General features: G+C 47.8%; 1 protein-coding gene across 1 annotated transcript in view; it reads right to left on the bottom strand.

Moving 5' to 3' along the window:
- UBASH3B (ubiquitin associated and SH3 domain containing B) overlaps positions 1-21,557 on the bottom strand; it is a 64,562-nt gene extending 43,005 nt beyond the window's left edge. Inside the window, exon 1 of the mRNA XM_027699416.1 lies at positions 21,343-21,557. Coding sequence (XP_027555217.1) covers positions 21,343-21,494 — 152 coding nt within the window. The 5' untranslated portion in view covers positions 21,495-21,557. The remainder of the gene's footprint in view (positions 1-21,342) is intronic.
- Between the last annotated feature and the right edge of the window lie 3,049 nt (positions 21,558-24,606).

Raw genomic sequence — 24,606 nt, 5'->3', positions numbered from 1 at the left:
GACTGTGGAGAAGGCACTGCCTTGGCTGTGGGCTGGGATATCTTGAGGGTGTCCCCATGGGAATATAATCCCCCTCAGCCTTTAGGTCTGGATATGGAGTGGGACATTTGGGGAGTCCTTCCTGCCTTGGGAGGGTTCCCTTCTCGTAGCTGAGTAGGAAATATCAGAGAACCACTTCCTGTGCTGCCAGTGGGGTGAGATGAAGGGCACTGCTGGTTTTGAATCCATCTGAGCCCCCAAAGAGCACCCAGCACGTGGCACAACCCCTCTGTGAGCACAGGGAAAGCCCTGATCTCTAAAGTACCATTTTCCCCTGTACAGATACACGGTACAGAAAAGCAAATTACAGCCCCAAAGCTGACAATTACCAGTGACAAACACAAACCCCCCAAACCAACCCCACAGTTTCTCATTTTCAAGGAGTTCCAGAAAGGCTCTTTTAATGGCACAACACCTGAACTGGGTGGCAGCTTTCTTTTGCCTGGAACAAAGCAGAGAGCAGGGAGGCAGTGAAGCCCTGGCAGCTGCCTGAATCTCAGCATCCTGCTTTAATTTCCCTTTCAGGGTGGCAGATGGCAGCTTTGCAGGGGTGTTAAAATCTGCTCAGAACTAATAGGAGGCTGTTTCTTCGAATGCTCCATCTATTTCCACAGGAACAAACCATCCATTTTCACTATAACACAGCACAGCCCAACAGTCAAGAGACTGTAATGTGACTGGGGGTGAAAAAAATTAAAAAATCACACCACCCACGTCCCCTAAAACCTCTCTCAAACAAACAGCATAACCAGGGTTGTTTACTACACTTTCTCATGTATTCTGTCAGTCTAAGAGCTGAACCCCGTGTGCTGCTCACAGCCAGGCTGCCCAGGCTTGCTAAAATATTCAGGCTGAGAGATGCTCTGACTTCCTCCAGGCCCAGAGCTGCTGTTTGTTCAGAGGATGAGACACAATCCCTGCCCTGGAGTACTCACAGCTTAAACACAGGATGGAATAAACAGTAATATCATCCCTTGGACCTCCCAGACCACAGAGGGAGCGGGTCAGATGTGCTGAGTAGGTCTCAGCCCCTGTTTTATTAAGCTTTCCACTCCCAAAGCAGTGTAGTTTCTGCGCTGTTATTTTGGATTTTCCCCTTTCACATAAGTTTAGCTCCTATCACGGAGAGTTCAGATGCCCAAAAAGCCACCAAGGAGGTAAATCCATAACAGCTCAAAAGCAAAGCTTGAACCAGCACTCTCAGGGACGGGCTTGGGGGGCAACTGCTGTGCCTGGAAAGCAGCTTTCACACAGGACACCCCGTTCCTCACACTCCAGGTGCCCCCTGACACCCTCATCCTGCACTGCTGTAAAATGCTCCGTGGGTTTTGCATAAAAAACCGCATTATGTCAGTGCAATCATTCTTAACAACAGGTAGAGGGGCTTGATATGGCAAATATTGAGAATTACACCCCCAAAGACGTGCAGGATGTGTGACTGGGGGCTGGGGGGGAAGGCAATGGTTATAAAACTGCCCAATATTTGGTTGTTCACGTGACTGTCACCTCTGCCCCAGAGCTGCACAGTGACCCGGGTCTGTGGGCAGCTTTTTCCACCCCGTCAGCAGCTGAACCTCCCGTCAACCCCAACCCCTGCTCGGGGCAGAGCCACCAGAGAGCACAGCAAAGCAGCTCCCAACACTGCTGAGCCTCCAGTGGCCACGTTTAGGTGAGACTGTTTAAAAGAATCGGTTTGGGTTGGAAGGGAACTTAAAGATCACCTCATTCCATCCCCTGCCATGGACAGGGACACCTTCCACTAGCCCAGGCTGCTCCAACCTGGCCTTGAACACTTCCAGGGATCCAGGGGCAGCCACAGCTTCTCTGGGCAACCTGTGCCAGGGCTTCCCCACCCTCACAGGGAAGAATTTCTCCCTAATATCTGACCTAAATTTCCCCTTTTCCAGTTTGAAAAAAGTCCAGTTGTCTGCTAAGAAATCCTCCTAATACTTTTAATTCCCAACAATTTTCAGAAGAGGAGACAGGAAGTAAAGAAGGGTGGGAAAATGGAGAAGTCAGGACTGTGAGGTTGGTGTGATTCTCTCCCTGTCCTGCAGTGGACACCTGAGATGTGTGATGGATGGGGAGGGAAATGGGCACTGAAATTTGGGTTCATTTGGGTTCATTAAGGAACATTCACAGGGCTATAATTCAGAGCCACCAGAGAGCACAGCAAAGCAGCTCCCAACCCTGCTGAGCCTCCAGTGGCCACGTTTATATGAGATTCTGCCTCCCCAGGGCTGCAGGGAAAGGTTTCAGTTCCAATCCCAGCCCCTGGTGAGTGTTTGGTTGCAGAATGAAGGTTCATTCCCACCACACTGCAAATCTCAGCCCCTGCTGCCCAAGTGCTTCTGCCCAAACTCATCTGGGTGGAGTCCTGATCTCTGTAGCCCTGCAGTTGTCCCTGAACCTTTTGGCCTCTCCTCCTCTTTTTCTTGGTCAGGGAAAATCCTCCTGCCATTGAAGTGATGTGCTCTGAGGAAAGAGGGGCAGGAGGTGGCCTGAAGTCACCGGTGGTCACAGCAGGATCTCGTGGCTCCCCCGTGCCAGGGACCAGCCACAGCTTCCAGAACAAGCTCCCTTATCAAGTGTCACCACGAAGGAACAAACAAAAGAGACACCAACTCAAGCAAGGAGCTCTCCCACCCACGGAGCAGATACAATGACACCTTCTGCTGCTCCCAACACACAGCCCAGCTGTTTATGACTCTCAGTCACTTCTCAAATGCAGGGGCTGTGACCTCCCCACTGAGGCCGAAGGAAGTGGAATGGCAGGGATCCCAGAGATTGCACAGCTTGGCTCCTGTTCAGGTTTTGGGCTCCATTAACTGCAGGGCTGACTCTGAGCTCCCTCCAGCTCCTGGGCTGTGCAGATGTGAGCCCACATGGGGCTACTTTCTTCTGGATCAAGGGGCACACTTTGCTTCCAACTATTCCTGTATCGTTTCCCCTCCACCTCCAATTAACTTTTATCATCCATCCAATAATAAGCTCAGCTCAGAATCAAAGGAATTAGGCACTGGGATTTGCTTATATCCCACTTTTCTGTGCTTCTGGAAAGTGGTTTGTAGTTGTGCTCAGAGCAGGCACATGACTGCTGTGCCTGACAGTGGCTTGCTCCTGTTCCTGCTGACTAATTTCTGGGGTGTTCCACCTCAGCTGAGCTCACAATCATCAGCAGTGAAGTGTCACACAGCCGTGGCTGCAGAAGGGGGAACAGGGGAATACCAAGCACATCAGATTCTCACACTGAAATGTAAAGCTCATTTTTTTATCTAAAAGGCAGAAGAGAGGTTTCCCACTTCTACTGAGTGCCTTTGGCTTCCCATTAAAAGAGAATGAAGCTAAATAATACCCACCAGCCTCTGTCTGTCTGGACCCTCATGTTGTATCCTTAGTTCTCTCCTTTTCCTTCAAGAATCAGTAAATTGGACTCTTCTAAACTGTATTGGCTATGATTTGATTGCAGGTCAGAGCTGGACTCCCACTGATTTTATGTGTCTTTGCAGTATTGCCTTTGAAATCTTTAATATGCTCATGTCCTCAGCGTGCACTTGATGGGGTTACAGCAAACAGGTGAACTGAGGATCTGTTAAAACCCACTGAAGGCCAGGATTAAAATCTGTCTGACCCATTACTTGCTGTGCTGCCAAATTAATAACTGAGTTTTGCCCAAGGCATTTAAAAGAGCTAAGTCTGTGCTTTTTCCCAGGTTTCTCCATTTACAAAACATACAAGCAGCACCCCCATGAGTGGCTGAGGAATAGAGGGCTCAGGGATCTTTGGGGAGAGAGGGAAGGAAGATGTTTGACTTTTTTTTTTTTTTTACCAGTAAAACTCAGTCCTCTCTGCTGAATCATTTGCTAAACTCAGGTTTGGGTGCTTCTAGACGTGTTTTAAAATACCACCTAAAATAAAAGCTTAGGAGCCTTGGGCATCCTCTGGAGTTGGTATTCAGACAATCTAAAACCTGAGCTTAAAAGAGTCAACAGCTTTTGTGCTTAAAAACATGAGCAAACACACTGGAGTTCTTTTAAAACGATGCTCTGAGTGGTGGAAGTTACTGGCACAAGGTCTTGTGGTTGAAGTATAAATGCATTAAGAAAAGGGAACTTCAACTAGGATTGGCTTAATGGTGGCTTTCAAGCATTTTGGGCCAAATGCAAAGTTTGGCTCAGGAAATCTCCTGAGCGCAGACTAAGAAGAAAAGAACTCCTTAGTGGTGCATTCAGCTAAATCTAATAAATAATAAATCTCCTCTAACGGGCCGGGCAGGTCCTGTATTTTCATGTGTGCACATTAGAGGAAGGACAAGCTGTTATTCTTTATGGGCTGGCTGGGTGATTGCTGACATCTGTGGCACTGCAGCAGGGCAGGACTGGTGGCTGCTGAGAGTGGCAGAGCCCCAGTGGCACAGGGGACTCTTGTTTGTCACCGTGGTCAGGACGGAGCCCATTCATCTCCCAAAACCCCTGGCTCACATCCTGCATGTGCTCAGCCAGGCAGTGCTGGGAACCTTGGAGGTGAACCAACACCAGAGGCCCAGCAAGACAGCACAGACACACTCTCCATCTCCTAAAGGCTCTTTTTTAGCCCTGCTCTATGCATGGTTTGACAACAGCCCGCTGGTGATCCAGGCCACGACTTGCAAAGCCAGGGTGAAACAGTAACGGAATAAACTGTGCAAAGGTAACATTTAATTCATCAGGCATCAAGTTCCTACAGAGTGTGGTCGGGTAGGCAAACCTCATGAGGACAAATATGTTGTAGGACAGGTTTTTAGTGCCACCCCTTGCACATTCTTTGTGTCTGAACTGTTTTCACCCCGCAGACCCTCCACAGGAGCTCCTGGGTGGTTGGGATGTGTGTTCAGTTTTAATAAATGAGGTTTGTCATCAGTCTTCAGGTTCTTTTCCAAACCAACGAGCTCTCCTGGCTTCTGCTGCTAAATCTGATGGTTTGGTTTGTATTGTAGAGAGGGGGAAAGAAAAATAAAGAAGAAAGCAAACCTGCCTCATTTCAACTGTCCATCCCCTAAATACTTCAATGTATGTATTGTAGGAAATTGTATATGCTTGTGTACATGCATATAAATGCATGCATATGCCTGCCTATGTATAGTAAATAGGTGTATACTGTGTATTTTTACAGCCCGAAGGAATGTCAGGGATTTTCAGCTCTATTTGAATGGATTCCCAATTCCCTCAAGATGTTTTGGGCGAGCTGGATAGTTGCAGAAGGGCTGCAGAGATGGAAGAAGCCCTTTTCCTTTCCCTTCCCAGATTCAGAAACACACAGGAGACAAACTGCAGGGAGCAAACCCCAGTACCAGTGTTTGGGTGGACCTCCACTATCTCCCAGATCCTCTCTGCTTGTGTCATGGCTTGGAAAGATTATGGAGACACGTCAAGAAGTGCTCCAGGGCCTGCACTGGCCTGGGCAAGAAACCACAAGACTGTGGCTTATAAAAAGTCAGAGCATTTTTAAAACTTGCACAGTTCGGGGGGGGAGAATTATTATTTCTCTCCTTTGAGTGTGTCATCAAGAGGAGGGGAGAGGAAGACATAAAAATCCTGTATTTCAACATTTCTTTTCACCTCAAGTGGGCCTGCAAAAATCACCTGTCACCAGAGAGTGTTTCTGTAACCAGAGCTACGCCCAGAAATAGCCACTGTTGGCAGATTTACAGCTCCACATTTCTGACCTTTGTTTCCTGCCCAGAGCAAGAACAGTTGTGTCTGACATGCTCCTGGGAGAGGGAAGGGATGCAGTGGGAGCCAGGGATGGTGTCTCTGGGATGTGTTTGGTGCTGCTTTGCTGGGAGCTGTCACATCATGGGAACATGAGATGGACGAGTGGAGACCATGAGAAGGGAAAAAACATGCTCCAAAGGTGCTGGTGGAGCAGGGCTGGGAAGGGCAGGGGAGGAAAGGTTGGCCATGTGTTTAAAGCTGACCAACCTCAGTGGGGAGAGATGTGCTCTGCAGCTGGGTGGGAGCTCATCGTGGCCATGGGTCTCTCCACATCTGCTCTTCTTGTTTCCCCCAACACCACCCACAGAGACAACCCTCTGCAAAGGTGCCCCCTGGCACGATGGGTGACACTGGCACAGAGCTGGGTGCTCAGAAACCTCCTAAAACACTAAACCCATGAGTTACTTCAGTGCTTTCTGCAAACTCTGACCAGTGTCAGTGAAGCACAGCACTCTGAGGCCTGCAGGGTTGGGTTTCCTACAGCCCTTTGCTGTCTGGAACCATTCTGAACACACGCAAAGTGGGCTTACATTTCTGCATGAATAACTGAAGTACCTTTGTTATCTAAGTGAAACACTTTTCCCAGCGATTTGAATCAAAATCAAAAGGACAATTCATTACCTATAGTATCAAAAATGCTTTACTTTTTATTTTCAAATTGATACTTAAGTCACTGCCCTTGCTCTAATTAAAATAAAGTCAGTCTAGGCTTCATTCCTCTATGGTCCATAAAGCAAGGCTAAAATTGTACATGTAGTTTTTCATCAAAGCAAGAGATAAACCCCAGGATATACTAGCACTTCTAAAGGATGCATTAACAAAGCTGCATTCACTATAACAATATGCATTGGTACATGCTCAGCTGGCACAGGGAGGCAGAGAGCAAAATATTCCCCTACCTCAGTCCATCCCCAATCACTGACACAGGGTGTAAACAAGCTTTTAGGGCTTTCTTAAATCAGAACCTTAAAAGTCTTTGCGTGTTTTAACAGATCCCATTCAGCCACCAGCACAGAAGATTAATTTTCACCAATTATTGCAAATATTTCTCTTCTCAGCCTGGTCTCCTGACCAGCTGAAGCCATTCCAACCTCGCTGGCCAGGCTTATCACATTTCCTGCCCGGAGTGGGTTTGGAGTTGACTTGGATATCACCAGCACACGAGTGAGGGAGGAAAATCAATGCTTACAAAGGCTGCTGAATCCAAGGGAATGATTCCTCCTCAAGCCAGCGTGCTCTGAATGAGGCTGGACAAAGCAAAGCTTTGATAGCCATTGATTTCTGAGGCAAAGGAGCTGCGTCTTTTGCTGGGCTTGAAAATGAGTTGCTTAAAAGTAAAGGCAAAAAAATCCATGCTGGCTCGGGGAAGGTGATTGGGGTTGTGATGATGAGAGGCAGGCAGGCTCCAGGCTCTAATGAAGAGAATTGAGAGGGGCTGTGCTGGAGATACAGAAGTGCTCTACTGTGAGAAACGAGCTGATAATGAGAATGAAGAACTTCCTTTGATTATTGCTTCTCATTTCCTATAATGCAATCTGCATCTTTAAAGAAGGCCCTTGTGTTATACATTAGATCCCCTTGCCTCCTCTGCCTGGTTAGAAGACCTTAAGCAGCAGTATTGAAAAAGAAAGGTTAACCTGAATCAGGTAGAGTATAAGCCTGTTTTTCTCCTGAATTATGTGCAATGTAACAGCACAGGTATGAGTGGAGCCATTTTCAGATACGCAGCAAAATCTGGCAGGCAGGAAAGTGCAGGACTTGGCTGTGGTAGCAGCCAAGTCAGTGCTGAGAGAATCGAACAGGAGGTGATGGAATTGTGTGTCTAGATGCCTGAATTCTTCTAAAAATCTAACCCCAAAACACCACTGAAAATAACTCCTGAATTCACAGGTTATGTCAGACATCTCCTCTCAGGTTTTATATTCACATTGGACTGGTGGTTTGGAGAAATGTCTCAGTTTGCCATGAGCAGGTGCAGATTTTGGATGTTTCCCTCTCAGCTGTGCGAGGGTTTCCAGGGATGGTGCTGAGCTGCATCTGGGGCTGGAGGTGTGAGCGCTCACACAACGTCTGCTTTTACATGGCTAAACCCCCAAAACTGACAGCCAGGCTTGAAAGCAGAAGCTTAATCCTTCTGTACTTGCAGTTTTCCTCTCCGTGATAACACTTATCACCCTCCTGATGGCCAAGGAAGCTGCTGGAGATCTCTCTGTCTTCCTCACACCACAGTGGGAGGCAGAACAGTCACAGCTGTCACAGGGCAGTGCCTGTCCTTGAAATCCTCTTCCAATTTGGAGCTGAGGGACATGGGCAGTGGGCACAGCAACGAGCAGAGCCAGAGAGTGGAATTGCACGTTCGAGAACAAACAGGATGCACAGACACAAGAGCAAAACCCTTCTCGATGAGCACCCAAGAGGAAATGAAATTAGAGACACTAATCCAGATAACCAAATCGAGCAGCTCTAATGTGGGGTGGCAGTTAGGCAATGGCAAGAACAACAGCACAGGGCCAGCAGCAGACTCCACCCTGCACCACAGCACCGAAAAACAAAATTGTTTCAAGGCTGTGCATTCACCCGCCTGAGTAATCTCAGTTTAAACCAAAGGAACCACTCATGTGTTTGAACTTGAGCAGCACGTTTGGATCCCTTGCCAGGCTGGCGCTGAGACTCATCCTGGTTTCCTCCTCAGAGCTGGGAGAGCCTGTGGAAACCTGTGTGGTTCCTCAGAGTGCACTGCTCAAAGGACGACACTGCCTCTGCTTAACGTGCTGCTGCAGAGCTCAGTCCTGCCTTAAACCTTCAAAAGCCACAGGGATGTTGTGCCTTAAACACTCTTTTCAGGAGTGGAAACAGCTCCCAAGCCTTGCTGGGATGCTGCTGATATTCCCTGCTTGTTTTCCCACCGACAACAATAACAAGAAAGCCGCAGTTTTCAGGAATTTTCATTCCAACCAAAAACTCGTCTCTGCTTTGACTCATACCTTGAAGCAAAGGGACAATTATCTAATCACAACATTCAATTCCATTTGCATAATCTCATCTAAATTGTTCAACTGCTTCAGATGCTTTTGTGATTAGAAAGGTACTCCACAAATAAACTGCCTGCGTGTTCCTGACACTCAGAACAGGGGTTGCCAGTAAGGGGAAGATAAAGCAGCCTGGAAAAAGGATTCCTTCCTTAGCAGCACTCACACCCAGCCTAAGAAACCACAAAATTTCATGTCTCTTACTGAAATGAAAGTCCCATCAAAGGTCCTGGAAGACTCGGGGATATGCTGCAGCAAAACTGAAATAATATTTAGTAGGTGGAAGGGTTGATGCCTGGAACAGGAGCTAAGTGCCACCTAAGAGCACATTTTTGGGTTATTTATGGCCTGATGGCAAATCTAAATTACTGAGCTCCAAACCCAGTGCTGCAAGAGACTGTCTTTGTGTCCTCAGGCAAATACCTTAAAGTGCTTTCATGCTCATTAGGAGCTGCTTCACTTGCAGAGACACTGAGCATCAGTTGGCCAAGATTCTCCAAAGTGGCTGCTGACTTTGGGTCATTTTGGACTTCCAAAAAGGGCTTGGTTTCCACCCACTGCAAGGCCCTCAGGTTTCACAGTTTCCTTTCAGTGAATAAAGCCAAAACCCAGCAACACAACTTTCTCCCATGTTATATTTTTGAGAACGTGGTTAAGATTTTCACATATTTAGATATCACTGGCTCTTAGTAAGAATTACGAAGGAGAGGAGAGGAAGAAGTTAGGAATTTGCTTTTGGCCTTTATACCATCTTGGATAACTGAATATTTGGGGGGGGGGTTGGCTTTTGGTGATCCCAGGGGGAATCATGCCCTTTTTGTGGTCCATACACAACTCCTGTGCCCTATCATTGTCACAGCTTGCACCTTTAATGTATTTATCCTCCAAAATATCTGTGAGACAGGGAGTTACTGTGCTCCTGGAGCCAAAAGAAGGCAGCATCTTGCCCTGGAAGCTGTTTGTGGCTCAAGGAACCTACTTCCAAATGTAGTTCTGCTAATCTGGCCTCAGGCTCTTTGGGAATGACACATCCTGAAAGACCTATTCACTTTTCCCCTCCTGTTGTCCCATTTTCTCTGGGCAGCCTTGGCTCTACCCTTTCAAAGTCGACTTTGCAGCAGATGGGCCTATCTGAAGACCAAGAGCAAGCACAGAAATCAGCAGCTGGTCACCAGAGATTCCCAGGAGGAGAGCGAAGGGATCCCAGCAGGCTGCCCAGCACCCTGGCTCGGGCTGACTCACATAAGGAGCCTGGCAAGACACGTTTCCTGGGCACTAAGACACAGCCAAGGCTAAAATCACAGGGTGATGCACCAGCAGAAGTTCCTCTGTGTGGGATGCACCTCCAGAGGAGCTAAAGGCTGTGCCAATGACTGCTGGCAAATGTTGGGAGGGATATGGGAATCCAACAGAACCCCAGGCACACTGTGCACTTCTGATGTGCCATTCTCCCCCTTGGAATTCCCAAGGGCTGAAACTGTTTTGATCTCAAGGAGGATCAGCAGCTCTGGGGCAGGAAGTGGAGGAAGCTGGGAAGATAAATTGACCCCCAAAGTCAGGGTCTTCCCAGGGAGTTAAGTCCTCTCTCTGAGATAACATCTATGAGCTTTTTTGGGATGCTGGATGATGAAATGCGGAGTCCTTATAAAGGCTGATCTTCCCATGCAAGTAGAAACTATTACCTTAGGGAGAAAAGAGGAAATACCACAGGGAAGTGGGTCATTATCCCCCTCCAGACTGCACTATTCTTACCCAGTCAAAGTGAGACTTAAAACACCCCCCAGACAGTTGGTTTCAGGTTGGTGTGAGGGGTTTTAGTCGTGCAAGGCATCCCACACAGGAGAGCTCCTGGCAGAGGCTGAGAAGGGATGGTTCAACAGGTTGGACAATGGATTTTCCTGCAAAAGTGAACCTGGAATTGCTGTGCTGCTGAAGGGAAGCAGCACCAGCTGCCTTGAACCATCCCAGCAGAGCCTCTCGTGCACCACTCGGGTCTCTGCGGAGCCATCCTGACTCATCCTCTGCCCAGCCCTGGCTGACGTGTTTCAGGCCCAAATAATCAGGGTATCCAGGGACCAAAATGCACCCCAGCTGCCTGGGAAAACATCATTACGTGCCCCAGCTCCAGGCACAGAGCTGGAGTCACTATTTATAAAATCCTCTGCGGCCCCAACATATAAATGTGCTGCAAACAGGCGAGAAACACCTGAGGTTTATATTTTTCTCCCAGAGGTTTTGGTACTGAGTCTTATTTATGCACAGGCTCTGAATGGCATAAAATCCCCTCATTTCTCTAAAGGAAGCTTTTTTTGGGTTATTTCTGGGTAAGATGCTCAAAGCTGGTGTGCATTAGCATCACTCCAAGAAAGTAAATGGTGCTGGGCTGATTTACACTGCTGGAAGGCTTTGCCTCTTAGAGCATGAATGCATTTATGATACAGCTACACAGAGACTGTAAAGGGAACAGAAATGTGTTTTCTAAGGTGCAGCTGTAAGCTACATTTACTCCAAGGCTTGTTTCTGTTGCCCATGGACAGTGTGAATATGAACCAGATCCAATTCTTGGTTAGGTTGAGATTTCTTTCAATGGGGCCTGGGAGAACTGATTGCAACTTATCCATGGCTAATACGTTGTGATTTGACACTTACTAGGCCTTGGCAGCTCCTCTCAGAAAGAAATATTGATTGGGAAGAAAAAATTCGATATAATTGTAGAACAAGGGAGCAGGACATCATTGACACCACTTAGAGCCTGCAGTTCTGGAGAGCCCTTTGTCTCAAGTGGATGGCAAATGTTAATTAAGGTGCCCTCTCTGGCATCGAGTGATTTGATGTATTGTCTCATGGTAAATTTTTCTGTCTGTAAAATGAGAATGATAGTTATTTGGAAGTGGCTGTTCCTGCCAGTGCCATTCTCATGCAGCTGTGAATTCCACCCATCAATCTAACTCAGCTGTAACTATGGGAAACACAGGGAGTGAGGGATTTTGGAGGCAATGCTGGGATCAGTGTCTGTGAGCAGGAGATGATCCTGTCTGGCCTCTCCCCATCCTCCTCTCCGGAGGAATTTGCTCTTTCTGCCTCCTGGAGCAGGGAGGGTGTTTGCCTTTTCTCTTTGCACAGCACAGCAGGACTGTGGGCCATGAAAATCAGGCTTCTGCTCGCTGGGGAAAAATGATATTAGTGTTTCACGTCAGCACAAACTCAGGGCTTGAAATTTGCATCATGAAACTGCTTCAGTTGCTCTCAATAAAATGGGGAACAGCTCAGAAGAAAAACAGCCCCACCTTGTCCATGCCAGGTGTTTCCAGTGCCGCTTAACTTGGGAGAAATGTTTGGAACATCCTGGTCTCAGCCATTTTCCAGCACGTGCTCAAGGGCTTTGCTGAATCAGAGCATTAATGGGATTTGTGTCGTGTGAGAACTTGCTGCATTTCATTAAGCAGAGGAAAAGGAAAATAATCAATTTAAAAATGGGGAGATGGAAAATCTCCCTGAAATGCACCCGCCCCTACACTGGAATTGTGTCACAGTCACCAGCCTGGAGGGATTAATTCTGCACTGTCATGAAAGGAGGGACAAGTGGCACTTGCCTTGTGTTTGATAAGAGCAGAGGGGTGATGGGTGTGAGTGAAATACAGTTAAAACCTCTTTCCACATCAGGCTCCCAGTTTTTGGGTTTGCCTCTGCATTTCCAGCACACAAGGCAGACATCCCATGGTTTGCTCAGCCATAACCCTTCTCCAGCATTTCCATGCTGATCTCCTGCTGGCAGGGACTGGCCTGGCAAGGTGCTGGCAAGGACAGGAGAATTCACCCTCAAGGACACGAATTTGGGGAAAGCAAAGCCATCCAACACATCTCCTCTCGCTCATTACATGTTCCAGTTCATGATTGTTTGCTTTCTGTTTAAATTTTACACCAGCAGTGGCTGACAGAAACCACCAAGGTTATTGTCACACCTCCACTCTGCTCTCTGTGCCCATCTTTATTTTTTTGGGGAATCTGTGGGAAAAATGGGAAGGCTGAGGCTTCCCAGGGAAAGGAGGAGCTGCTCTCTGATTGTGGGAGGTTGATGTCTCAGCTGCCTACCAGGAGTTGTGGGTATTCAGGGGGACCTTAAACAGCACCTTTTGCTGCTGGGACTTGCCAAAGCTCCAGGAGAAATATCAGGGAGAGTGGATTTGAAGGGACAGAGCCCTATGAACACAGACAGGAGGTACAAGGTGTCTAAAACTCTGTTTATGTAGGTTGTCAGCTGCTTTGTTACGGTGACTTCAGCAATTCCCTCAACCCACTCCACTATTTCTTGCTGGTTTTTATTTTTTTCCCCCCTCCACTTTTTGCTGCTCTCTGGATTCAGCCTTTGTGCACAGCACAGAATATGGTGGGGACAGAATAATGCCGAGCAGAGCCCTGGCCTATTCTTTTTGGGTCTGTTTATAGAGGGGCTGAGTAAGACACAGGCTCGGCAGTGCACCCCATTGTACTGCACAAAGCCTGCAGAGAGTCTTGGTGATGGAATCCAAAACCCTGTCAGCTGCTAAACTACAGCTCTTTTGATGACTCTGCTTGTTGAGGATAATTAGACTGGTGCAGCACAGACACACACACGGATGTCTCTATTCTTCCTGCAATTGCAGAGCACATGCTGTGAATCCACTATGAGCTCTGGTGAAAACCCAGGGCAACGTTTCCGAGTGTGGGCAAGATTTGGGAGGCCAGGATTTGCTTTCAGAGGTGACTTAAAAACACCAGGGTCATCAGGAGCCAGCAGGGTTAGCGCTTGATGTTTAAAAGCACTAAATTTTTAGGGTTTTTTTTCCAAAGTTTTGCTAATGATCTTTCAAAGGATGGAATTCCCCCCTGACTTGTGTCAGTGTAGTTATCCAGGAGGTCCTGAGGACTGGCAGCATCCTTTGAGCACGGCCTCCACAGCAAAGTGGGAGCAATAATTTAGGGATAAACTTCCTTTATAAGGGGCATTGTGCAGAATTCTGCAGGAACAGGCTGACCTGCTGCCACTGCCACCGAGCCTCCAAGGGGGGGAAGGATAATCAGCATTTAATGCAAACAAGGCTCCATTCAAAGAGTCTGGATATCTGAAATCATGAGTTTCTCTAGTGAGTCTTTGTCTTGAGAATCTCATCAGTAAATTTAAACTGGCTCCTGGCAGTGGTATCAGGTCTGTGAGGAGAGAGAAAAAGGGACAGAAAAGATAACACTGGTATCTGTATCACTCCAGACTGATATGAAGCCTGAAAGGGAATTGCATGCTAAGGATCAAGTTATTAACTGCCTGGGGGTTTGACACAGAAGGCACAGAGTAATTTTTCAGGCTCTCTCAGTGACATGGGAGGTCTGGGTTGCACTCTCTGCAGCTCCTCTCCTTCCCAGTGCAGAGAGTAGGATCAAGTTCAGGACCTTGGCTCCGAGACAAAAAACTCATCAGAGACACAGAAGCACAAGCAAATGTTTTCTTGTCACCATGTAATTTTAATACCAAAACAAACCAAGTACTCAGGGACTGGGAAACTTTCTGACATCTCCTACAGCGTTTGCCAAAGTTAGAGAGCCCTGAAAACCACATCCCAGCAATCCAGGGATTGCTGGTTTCTGGCTGACTTGCCACTGAACTGGGGATTCACTGCATGTGGTGATGCTGCTCAGACACTTAAATCTGAGCTCCCACTGAAGCCCGGGGTGTGCAGGCACTGGAAAGGGCTTGGGGTGTGTTCTCCTCCCTGCACACCCCCAGCCTGTTCTCTGGGAAGCCAGTGCTGCAGTGACCTTGGCTGTCCTGGGAGCAATCTTTGTGTGGGGAGGCTCTGTCCTTAAACTGTTTGTGGCAGAAGCATTTTCTTTGCACGTATCAGACCTGAATATCTGATTGTTCCACTTCCCCCCAGCCACCAGATATGATTAATGGCAGTTGTGTCCAGTATCCTGAGTCACTGAGGTAACACAGGGCACTGCTGCTGCCATTAGCATGTCAGGGGGTGATCTTATCACAGGAATGGCTTCTCCTGCCTCTGATAAGGGATGTCCCTCCATCTGAGAATTCTGTACAATGCCATGGAAATAGCTGTTCCATTTAGACCAGATATCTGAGTCTTGTCATTAAGCTGTTGGACTGAAACTCTCCAGATTTAGGAAGAATATCAAGTATCAGATTTAGGTGGGTGCAAGTATCAGCCTAACTATAGATCTAATGTATATATTTAAGCCTCTCTGTGCTTCAGTTTCCAGACTCTACAGTGGAAATAAAGAGCCCTGTATGATTTATCACTTTAGATCTTTAAAGTTAGACTGGAGATGCCCCCACCCCCAAACCCAGTGGAGCCACTGGCACGGAACAGTCTGAATCCTGCAGGAATCATCTCCTGGCCCCAACAGTAGAAAACTGCAATAAAGCCAATGAAAAAAAAAAAAAGATAAATCCATGTGCAGAGCAGCCATGGGACTCGGCCCCAAATGCCTGTTTGCTCCAGCCTTCCTCTAGTGCACCTTCCTGGCAGCTGCTAATTCCATTGCACTCCCCGTGTCCCACTGCTCCGTGCAGACCTGCTGGATCCCATCCAGCACAGATGTACAAAATTGTTCTGAGGCCTCAGTGCTGAGCCCAGGAATTGCAATAGTGAACTGGAGCAGTTAATTGCTCAAACTATTGCTCAAGTTACGATCTCATCTGTTAAACCCTGGCGTGGGCCGAGCTGAAATGTCAGAGCTTAGACAGGCACGTGGAAAGGGAGGGTCATGTAGGGAAGGGGGAGGGTCTTTTCCAAGCACTTCCAGCAGCTTCTTCCTCTTTCACTATTTGTAAACAGGTCACAAACTCTTGCTGTGAAGCTCCTGCTCACAAATGTCCATGGGCCTGATGGTTGTTGTGCAGTACTGGAAGTGTTTTGCTCAGGTGGTTTCTCTGCCACACAATCCACGGCTCCATCCAAGCCCAAAACTCACTGTCCCGAGTGATGAGCACAGACAGAGCATTAGGGGAAGCTTCTCCCTAAGCCAACACCTGGATTTTCTGTTCAACAGCTGAAGATTTCCTCCAGAGCTGTTGTTAAAACTTGGAAATCCCCTTTCAGTGGAGCCTTCCAAGCTGTCGCTTCTAGAAACGTTTCTATGCAGCAACTTCTTCCCTTGGGATGGGGTTTCCCTCCACACCTGGGCCAACACAAGTCCCTACAACCCATGAAAACCCTTCTAAGACTTGGCCTCAGTTGGGGCTTGGGGCATGCCCATGTTTTGGGCTGGTTCTTTGGAGCAGGATGAATTTCAGCCAAGAGCATTTGCAGAAAACTAAAACCCTGAAGGCAAGGCCGTGAAGGAAGAGAAACCACTTCAAAAATGGAAAGATCATCTGCCACACTTCTTTTTCCATGCTGTATTTTCCCAAACCCTAGAGGAAGGAGAGAGACTTCCAGCCTTGCTGTGTTGCTAAGTCTGTTACCAGGCAAAACATGTTGTAGCAGGCTAGAAAACGTTTTCAAAACACAGGAGAAGATTTTACTGTTTGTAAACTGGATCTGAGCTGCTTTTCTTTGACAATAATGAAACCCTTAATGCTCCTAAATTCTCACAGCCACTGGGAAAGCAAATCCAACTCAGACTGCCTTGGTTTTATTCAGGCCACAGAGTTAAACCAGGTGGTCTTTTGTGGGAGGGAAGAAGGAGGAAATGTGCAGCACAGGGGAAATGATGGAGCTGAATCACTGTAAATTGTCCAATATTCCTGTCTATCCCATTTTTAGGGGGGGGGGGGGAAATGTTTGCAGTTATGCTCAGATCCATCCAGGAACACAGCATTACACATTAAACCAATATTATCCACCTGTCTGCAGGAGATAATTCCCCTTTTCCAGGCTGACATGATGGGAAGGAACATCCATTTATTTTTGGGAAGCTTTGCCACCTGTGTTATCCTTCACTCTTATCACAGAGAGCACAGTGACTGAAAAAGCACAGTACCTCTAATTGAAGTGTTCTGGTTATGAACAGTGATTTACCCAGCTTGAGTAATGACAGGGGCCAGGGAATTATCTTCATTTTTCTAGGCCTGGATCTCTTCTGAAACAACATCTCAGGGCTGTGGCTTGAATTCAGAGTTGTATGACACTGAAGTAACATTCTAAATGTTATGTATTTATATATTCCTGCACATATGTGCACCCAGAAGTAAAAAAAAATAGAAAGCAGGATTTTTTTTTTTTTTTTTGGTCTCATGCTAGAATTTTAACTTTCTGGTTTCGAGGATGTTTCGGAGGAGTTTAAAGTCTAACATGAAACTTTTAAAACTGCAGATCACTGAACTTGCAGATTCTGGAGGTACATTGATTTCTGCACTGTGCAGGCCAGATAAGTTTCAATAATTTAAATTTGGTCAGAGGTCTTCTTCCATCCTGAAAGAAGCTGCAGTCCATCACTAAATTTTCCTATGTTTAGCATTTTATAGACACAGGTTATAGATTTTTTTTTTAGTTGCTTGTACCTACATAATAGTTTTAAGTGATCCCCCTGTGGTTTTGGTGGCCTGTAAACTGCATTGTGCTTCTCTCCTTTCACAAAGAATATCAGCACATTTATAGGGATTATACACAATAGCTGTATTTAGTTGTAGTTAGATCAGAATTAGGTGCAACAGGAGATCCAGAATGAGATGCTAAACAATATTTTGGGGCAACTGGAAAATAATAGTTGTGTGAAATCCTTTTCTAGAGGAAGCCTGTTGTGTTTAGGAGCCTTGAGGCACTGGGGATCTGGTCAGGATTTGGGTAAAATGCTCGTCTTGGCACCCAAACTGCACAATGGGAATTGTAACATCACCTTTGCCTTGCTTCCTTGTATAAATCAGGAACTCCTTGGGGCAGGGGGAGCCTCCTCTCGTGTGAGCAGACAGCACATAATGGGATGGGCTAATTGCAAAAGAAAGAAATAATGGTTGTGTGCTGGCAAAACCAGGCAAGGCAGAACTGCAGCTGATGGTACCACTTCAAAGGGGTGACACACTGCAGTGGTTTGAGCAGCTGCCATTCACAGGTAAAGGCATCCAAAGGTGGTTTGGGCATCACTGTGTAATTTGGAGTAGCTCAGATGAACTGAAGCTGTTGCTGGGAAGGAAGACAGGCAGCAACAAGGACTTCAGAGGTGAATGGGTATGTCCTTTGATGGACCTTTTAGCCCCACAACCCACATCCAGGATGGAAAAAAACCAGGCTTATTTAATAACACCTTGATCTGCACACAAGATCCACTCGATACCCGACAGCCTCTCTTGGTTCCTGCCTGGCTCACACGTTTCTGCCCTTAACTGAGCTGGTCTGTACTAAGTTAGTCTGGACTAACCATCCTAGTAACACTTGGAAACCATATTTAGCCTTTCACCTTTGATTATTTCATCAGACACTGGGTGGAAGTGGCTTGGCCAAAGTAACACAGAACCAGGGAAATAAAAGGACCGTGAGACTCCTCAGCTCCTGTCAGCAGTGCCAGCCCAGGGTCATCCTGGCCATCTGAGCCTTTAAAATGCAGGCACAGAGAAACATTATCAAATAATGAACAATATCAGTTTAGAAGAGACAAAAGGTGTTCTTTATCGGGGGTGGGACACATGAAGTTGCTCGAGCTGAATTAGAGGCTGAAAGTCCTCCCAGGATCTCAGTACTGGCTCAATACCAAACCCCAAACCTGTGTTTTCCGGCTAACTCCTGTGTCTCTGATCATGTCCCCAGGGGTCCCCTCTGTCCCCTGCCCCAATCAATCCCCCCCAGCTCTCACAAAAAGCCAGGAGGCCACTGATGCCAACAGAGATGGCATTTTGTGACATGCCTGACAGACTTGTCTGACAACTTGGAGCTTTGTTTTGCATAAGCCACCCAAACAGATGGTCACCACTTTTAAGTACCAGCCTGGCTTGTGTTTGTAGGCAGGATCTACAAGCACAGAGCTGGAATTTCACTGAATTCCCTTTCTCCTGCCGTAACTGTGGCTTTGGGGTAGAAAACAGAGGTGGGAGAGTTTGGGGGGAAAACTCAAAAGGGCTTTAAGGGGACTTCTCAGTGCTATATTTGAGAGTGAGATGGTTTTACCTCCTTGCCATCTTGGTATTCTCTTTCATTCACACTTACAGAGTAATATTCTGTGAGTTAAAAAGTTAAAAAGCATTTTCTGGGCAGCAGTGACCTTTAGGGAATGTCCTGTGGCCACACAGTCCTGTGTCTCAGGCTTCCAAACCTGTGCTGTTCCTTGGTGGCACTACTGAGATGTCTGATTTCCGTTTTGCTTCCCGTCTGAATTTTAATGATGAATTATTTGTAGCATTTCCAGCAGGCTGGAACAGGGGCACTAATTGCTACTTCAGATGGGGAAAGTGGTCCCTCTCCCAGCAGAGAGCTGAGCTGTCAAGCAGGGTTATGTCACATTATCCCGAATTTAGTATCATGACAGCTTCACCCATCTGGCTGGTTAGATTTGCAATGAATAGTTTTTGCAGTTAAGGATATTTTACCCCTTTCTCTGGCTTGTTCCCTGTGTTTAACCTTCTCTGGTTTGTCTGACGAAGCTCTGAGTGCATTTTTATCAAATGTCAGTGTTTTCCTGGGCAAGAACATGACCCATAGACACAGTTCCTCAGTGAGGTAAGAGCAGGGCTGCCTGTCAGCCTTGATGGCACTGTTGTGCAGGTAAGAACTAGTTTCATTCATAGGATCAGGCTGCTTTTTTTTCTCTAGCTATTCTGAAAGATGCACATCTGTTTTTCCAGCCGAGCAGAGCATGAAGTCACCAGTCTCCTCTGATCTGCATTTGCATTCACTGTATATAAATGCTGTGTGCTGATCTCAACAGACAACGATAGATCACTGACAGCCCTCGGGAATGCAAGGAGGACTGTGGAAAACACAAGATTTCCTGCATGTGCTGGTGGATCCATGAATCCACAGATAACATATGTCCTTAAACTGCATCTCTCTGTCTCTATATTTAGAAAAAAACCTGCCCAAAGACAGGCTGCAAAACCACGGAGTTCTGACCGGTACAAACCGGAAAACTTAAGGAGATCAAGGAACCATCCCGATCCCCCCGGGTTTCATTTGCATCCTAAAGCGCCGGGTCCCACTTCAGGAGTCACTCTGTTTCATCATTAAGTTCCCATTACGTTGCTGCCTAATTAATTAAAAGCATAAGCACATGCAGAGAGATGACACCAGGGCATAAACCGGACAAGAAAAGCCAAAGCATTTTGGGCTACGCACGGAAATTTTCTTGCATTGCTCCGTCCCTTTTTGGGTGACTTGTACAGGGATTAAAGAAAATCTCCGGGGTGACCGAGCTAAAGCACTCGCGCCAGGGACTCGTTATTTTCACGGCGCGGGAGCGACGGGCTCCGATTCCAATTTAGGGGGTGCAAAAACTGCCTCCGTGGCCATCCCCAACTTCCCGGCGGTGCGGGGGCCCTTCAGCACCGCGGCGGGTGGGGACGGAACCCGGGACGGCACCTGCCTCTCTCTCCCCGGCACCTCGGAGCCAGGCTGGGATGCGACCCAGAGCATCCCTCGGGTCCTACGGCATCCCCGGGCAGCTCCGGGAGTGCATCTCCTGCTCCGGGAGTGCATCCCCTGCTCCAGGAGTGCATCCCCGGGCAGCTCCAGGAGCGCATCCCCTGCTTCGGGAGTGCATCCCCTGCTCCGGGAGCGCATCTCCTGCTCCGGGAGTGCATCCCCCTGCTCCGGGAGTGCATCCCCCTGCTCCAGGAGGGCATCCCCGCACTGCCGGAAGAGTATTCCTCGCTGCCCTGGCCTTTCCCAGAAAGCATCCCAGGGCCACTCCGAGAGCGTATTCCCTCGCCGCCCAGCAGAGCATCCCCTCTCTGCCCCGGCCGGCCCGGCAGCGCATCCCCCCGGCTCCGGGAGCGCATCCCTCCGCTGCCGGGAGAGCATTCCCCGCTGCCCTGAGCGTTCCGAGAAGGCATCTCCGGGTCGCTCCGGGAGCGCATCCCATCGCAGCCGGGAGAGCATTCCTGCGCTGCCGGGAGAGCATCCCCGCTGCCGGGAGAGCACTCCCAGCGCCCGGGAGAGCATTCCCAGCGCCTGGGAGAGCATTCCCAGCGGCCGGGAGAGCATTCCCAGCGCCCGGGAGAGCATCCCGCGCTGCCCCGGCCGCTCCGGGAATGCATCGCCCCGGCTCCGGGAGCGCATCCCTCTTCTCCGGGAGCGCATCCCCGCGCTCCGGCAGTGCATCCCTTCTCTCCCTCAGCTCATCCCCTCCTCTCCGGGAGCGCATCCCCGCGCCCCGGCAGCGCATCCCCCCTGCTCCGGCAGAGCATCACCCTGCCCCGAGATCTCATACTCCCGCTCCGGGACCTCATCCCCGCGCCCCGGCAGCGCATCCCCGCCGTCCCCCGCCTGGATCCCCGGATCCCCGGCGCTCCCTCCCGCCGGTCCGGAGCAGCGCCCGCCGCTTCTCTCCGCCGTAAAGCGAAAAGGGGAGGGAAGGGGGAAGGGGCCGCTCAGGCGACTTACGCCCGTGCTTTCGGGAAGCCCATGGAGAGCAGGATCTCGAGCGAGGAGCCGTGTTTGATGGTCCCGGCGCGGTGCTGGCGGTTCCGCCGGGGGATGACTTTGCTGTACAGCTCGTCTCTGGCAGCCATGGCGAGCGGCGCGGGCTGGGCCATCAGCGCGCAGCCATCGCGGGCCGCGCAGGGCCATCCACGCACACGCCGCGGGAGCGCTGCCGCTGCCCCGGCCCCGCGCGGCGCGACCCGCCCACCCCGCGCAGCCCCCGCGGAGCCTCCGCGGCGGAGCCGCCGCCTCCGGGCGGGGGAGAGGGAGGGAGGGAGGGAGGGAGAGCGAGAGGGAGAGGGAGGGAGGGAGAGAGGGTGGGTGGGGGTGGCCACGGGGGGCGTGGGAGGGGAGGATGGGGGGGAACCCACCCGGGATCCGGGGATGAGACACCCGGGGAGGCGGATGCAGGAGAAATGAAGGTTCCTTTAAAAAAAAAAAAAAACACCAAAAAAACCAAAGAACACAAAAAAAGACCCACAAAAGCACGTGCACGCGCGATTATTTCCATTTATTTATTTATTTACTTGTTAGATTTTTCTACTTATTTGTAATTTCTATTATTATTTCTATTTCTTTATTTGTTTGCCATATTTTCCATTTATTTATCTGTCATTTCTATTATTTTCTTTATTTACTTATTTTATTTATTTATTTATTATCTTTTCCATTTATTTATCTGTAATTTCCATTATTAATTCTATTTATTTGTTTATTATATTTTCGATTTATTTATCTGTCATTTCTATTATTATATTTATTTGTTTATTATATTTCGGTTTATTTATCTGTCATTTCTATTATTATATTTATTTATTTATTATATTTTCGACTTATTTATCTGTAATTCTATTTTTATATTTATTTATTACATTTTCTATTTTTTTCTGTAATTTCTATTATTATTTCTATTTATTATATTTACTATTCATTTATCTATAATTTCTATCATTACTTCTGTTTATCTATATATTATGTTTTTCTATTTCTTTATATGCAATTTCTATTATTGTTTCTATTTATTTATTAATTATATTTTTGATTTACTTATCTGTAATTTCCATTATTTTTTCTATTTATTTAGTTATTAGATTTTCTACTTATCTGTAATTTCTAGTATTATTTCTATTTATTTATTTATTATATTTGCTATTTATTTATCTATAATTTCTATAATTACTTCTATTTCTTTATTATATTTTCTATTTGTTTAGCTGTATTTTCTATTCCTATTTCTATTTCTTTGCTTATTTACTTATTTAATTACAGTTTTAAAAATTTTTAGGAAAACCTCTCAGTGTGATGCTGACCAAACTGCCCCAGGAGAAAGAGCAAAAATGGGCAAACTGGGGCTTTCAAGGGCTCTGTCGCCACTTAGAATCCCAGAATGGTTTGGGTTGGAAGTGAACTTAAAGCTCATCTCATTCCAAGCCCTTGCCATGGGCAGGGACATCTTCCACTATTCCAGGTTGTTCCAACATCCAACCTGGCCTTGGACACTTCCAGGGATCCAGGGGCAGCCACAGCTTCTCTGGGCAACCTGGGCCAGGGCCTCCCCACCAAAAATTAGGATTTTTTCCTAATATCCCATCTAACCCTGCCCTCTGGCAGTGGGAAGCCATTCCCTGTGTCCCGTCCCTCCATCCCTTGTCCCAAGTCCCTCTCCAGCTCTCCTGGAGCCCCTTTAGGCCCTGGAAGGGGCTCTCAGGTGTCCCTGGAGCCTTCTGTCACCCCCAGCTCTCCCAGCCTGTCCCCACAGCAGAGCAGCTCCAGCCCTCAGAGCATCCTCAGGACCTGCTCCAACAGCTCCACTTGACCCTCTCGTGCTTAAACTGGAAGGAGCTCGAGGCAGAAGAGTCTCACCCCATAATTTCCACCTCTTCCTTGTGTTTCTGCATCCCTCTAAGCCCTCTCCACTTGGAATTTATAACCTCAGAGCACATCAGCCCCAGGGCAGGGACTGCCCTTCCCAGTGTAAGATCCACTGGGAGACAGAGCTCTGCTCCCCTCCCACTCAGCACGTTCCTCTGGGCTGGGTGGGACAAATATTCCTGCTTTCTTCCCTGCTGTGTTTCAGTTCATCCTTCTCATTGTCTTTTTTTTTAACCCTGACATTCCCTTCCTCCCACTTTTCCCTTCGCTTTTAAAGACAAGCAGACCCCACTGCTGATCCTGCCAGAGCAGGGCTGTGGAGAAAAGCCCAACATCACAACCCTGCAAGCAAAGAAAACCCATTAAGAGGCGTTTTTAAAAATAGTTTATGTCGGGGAAGGAAATCAATATTGGCAGTGACAAATCTATCACTGCATTTGGGAAAACAAAGAGCCCATTTCCATTTTGTTGTACCAATGAAAGGGAAAAAAAAAATCCCCTCCCAGCTCCCTGCTCATTCCCCTCTTGTGCCAGTTGATTTTCTGCCTCTTGATCCGAAGGCAGGAGGAGAACCTGCCCCTTGCTTTTGCATTCCCACAGGGAAAGGCCATGCCTGTACTGCCTGAACTAAGGATGCCATGAAAATTCAGGGTCCAGAAGGACATGGCACAAAACGCTGCTTGTTTTAATAGTTAAAAAGTTAAAAGAAGACACTTTTAACTCCTCTGGTGTTGCTGAGGCACTCGTTCTGTCCTTTACCCCAACTATTATTTGGTAGGGATTTTAATGAAGTCAGTGGGTGAAACCAAGGGGTGTTCAGTCATGGATTTCAGCCCTGAATCAGGATCAGGCACCCAATCCATTCCATTTTAACAGAGGAGGAGACTTAAAGGTTATTAATAAGAATATTTGCACTGGAATGTGGATTGCCAGAGCCCCCAGAAGGGTTTGTCCCCCATGAACTCACTCCAGCCATGCTGGGAGCACCATGGACATGCTGGACCTGCCAAAGGGGAGGATGAAAATCCCAAATTGACACCAGTCCCACCTTCCCACCTCCCAGCCAAGCACTGCAGGCAATTCCCAGGGGAACCTGATCCCTGCCCAGGGATCTGCAGCCAGCACAAATCTGGGAGGATTGCTGTGGTTTTGACTTAACTCACTGTGCCCAAATTAGGCAGGTTTTTGTGCTCCAGCTGTATTTCTCAATCAGGAAATAACAATAAAAACGTAATTTGCTGTGGAAGTGGCTCCCAGGGACTTTGCCCAGATGGGAATCTCTTCCCTGTAGCTGTGACAGATTCACAGAATCAATTAAAAAAACCTAAATCCATGTTATAGAAGTTGCAATAT

Source organism: Neopelma chrysocephalum, unplaced genomic scaffold (genome assembly GCF_003984885.1).
Source record: "Neopelma chrysocephalum unplaced genomic scaffold, ASM398488v2 Primary Assembly neopelma1_138, whole genome shotgun sequence".
Taxonomy (NCBI): domain Eukaryota; kingdom Metazoa; phylum Chordata; class Aves; order Passeriformes; family Pipridae; genus Neopelma; species Neopelma chrysocephalum.
Note: the sequence above shows the minus strand (reverse complement) of the source record. Positions and strands in the feature narration are given on the sequence as shown.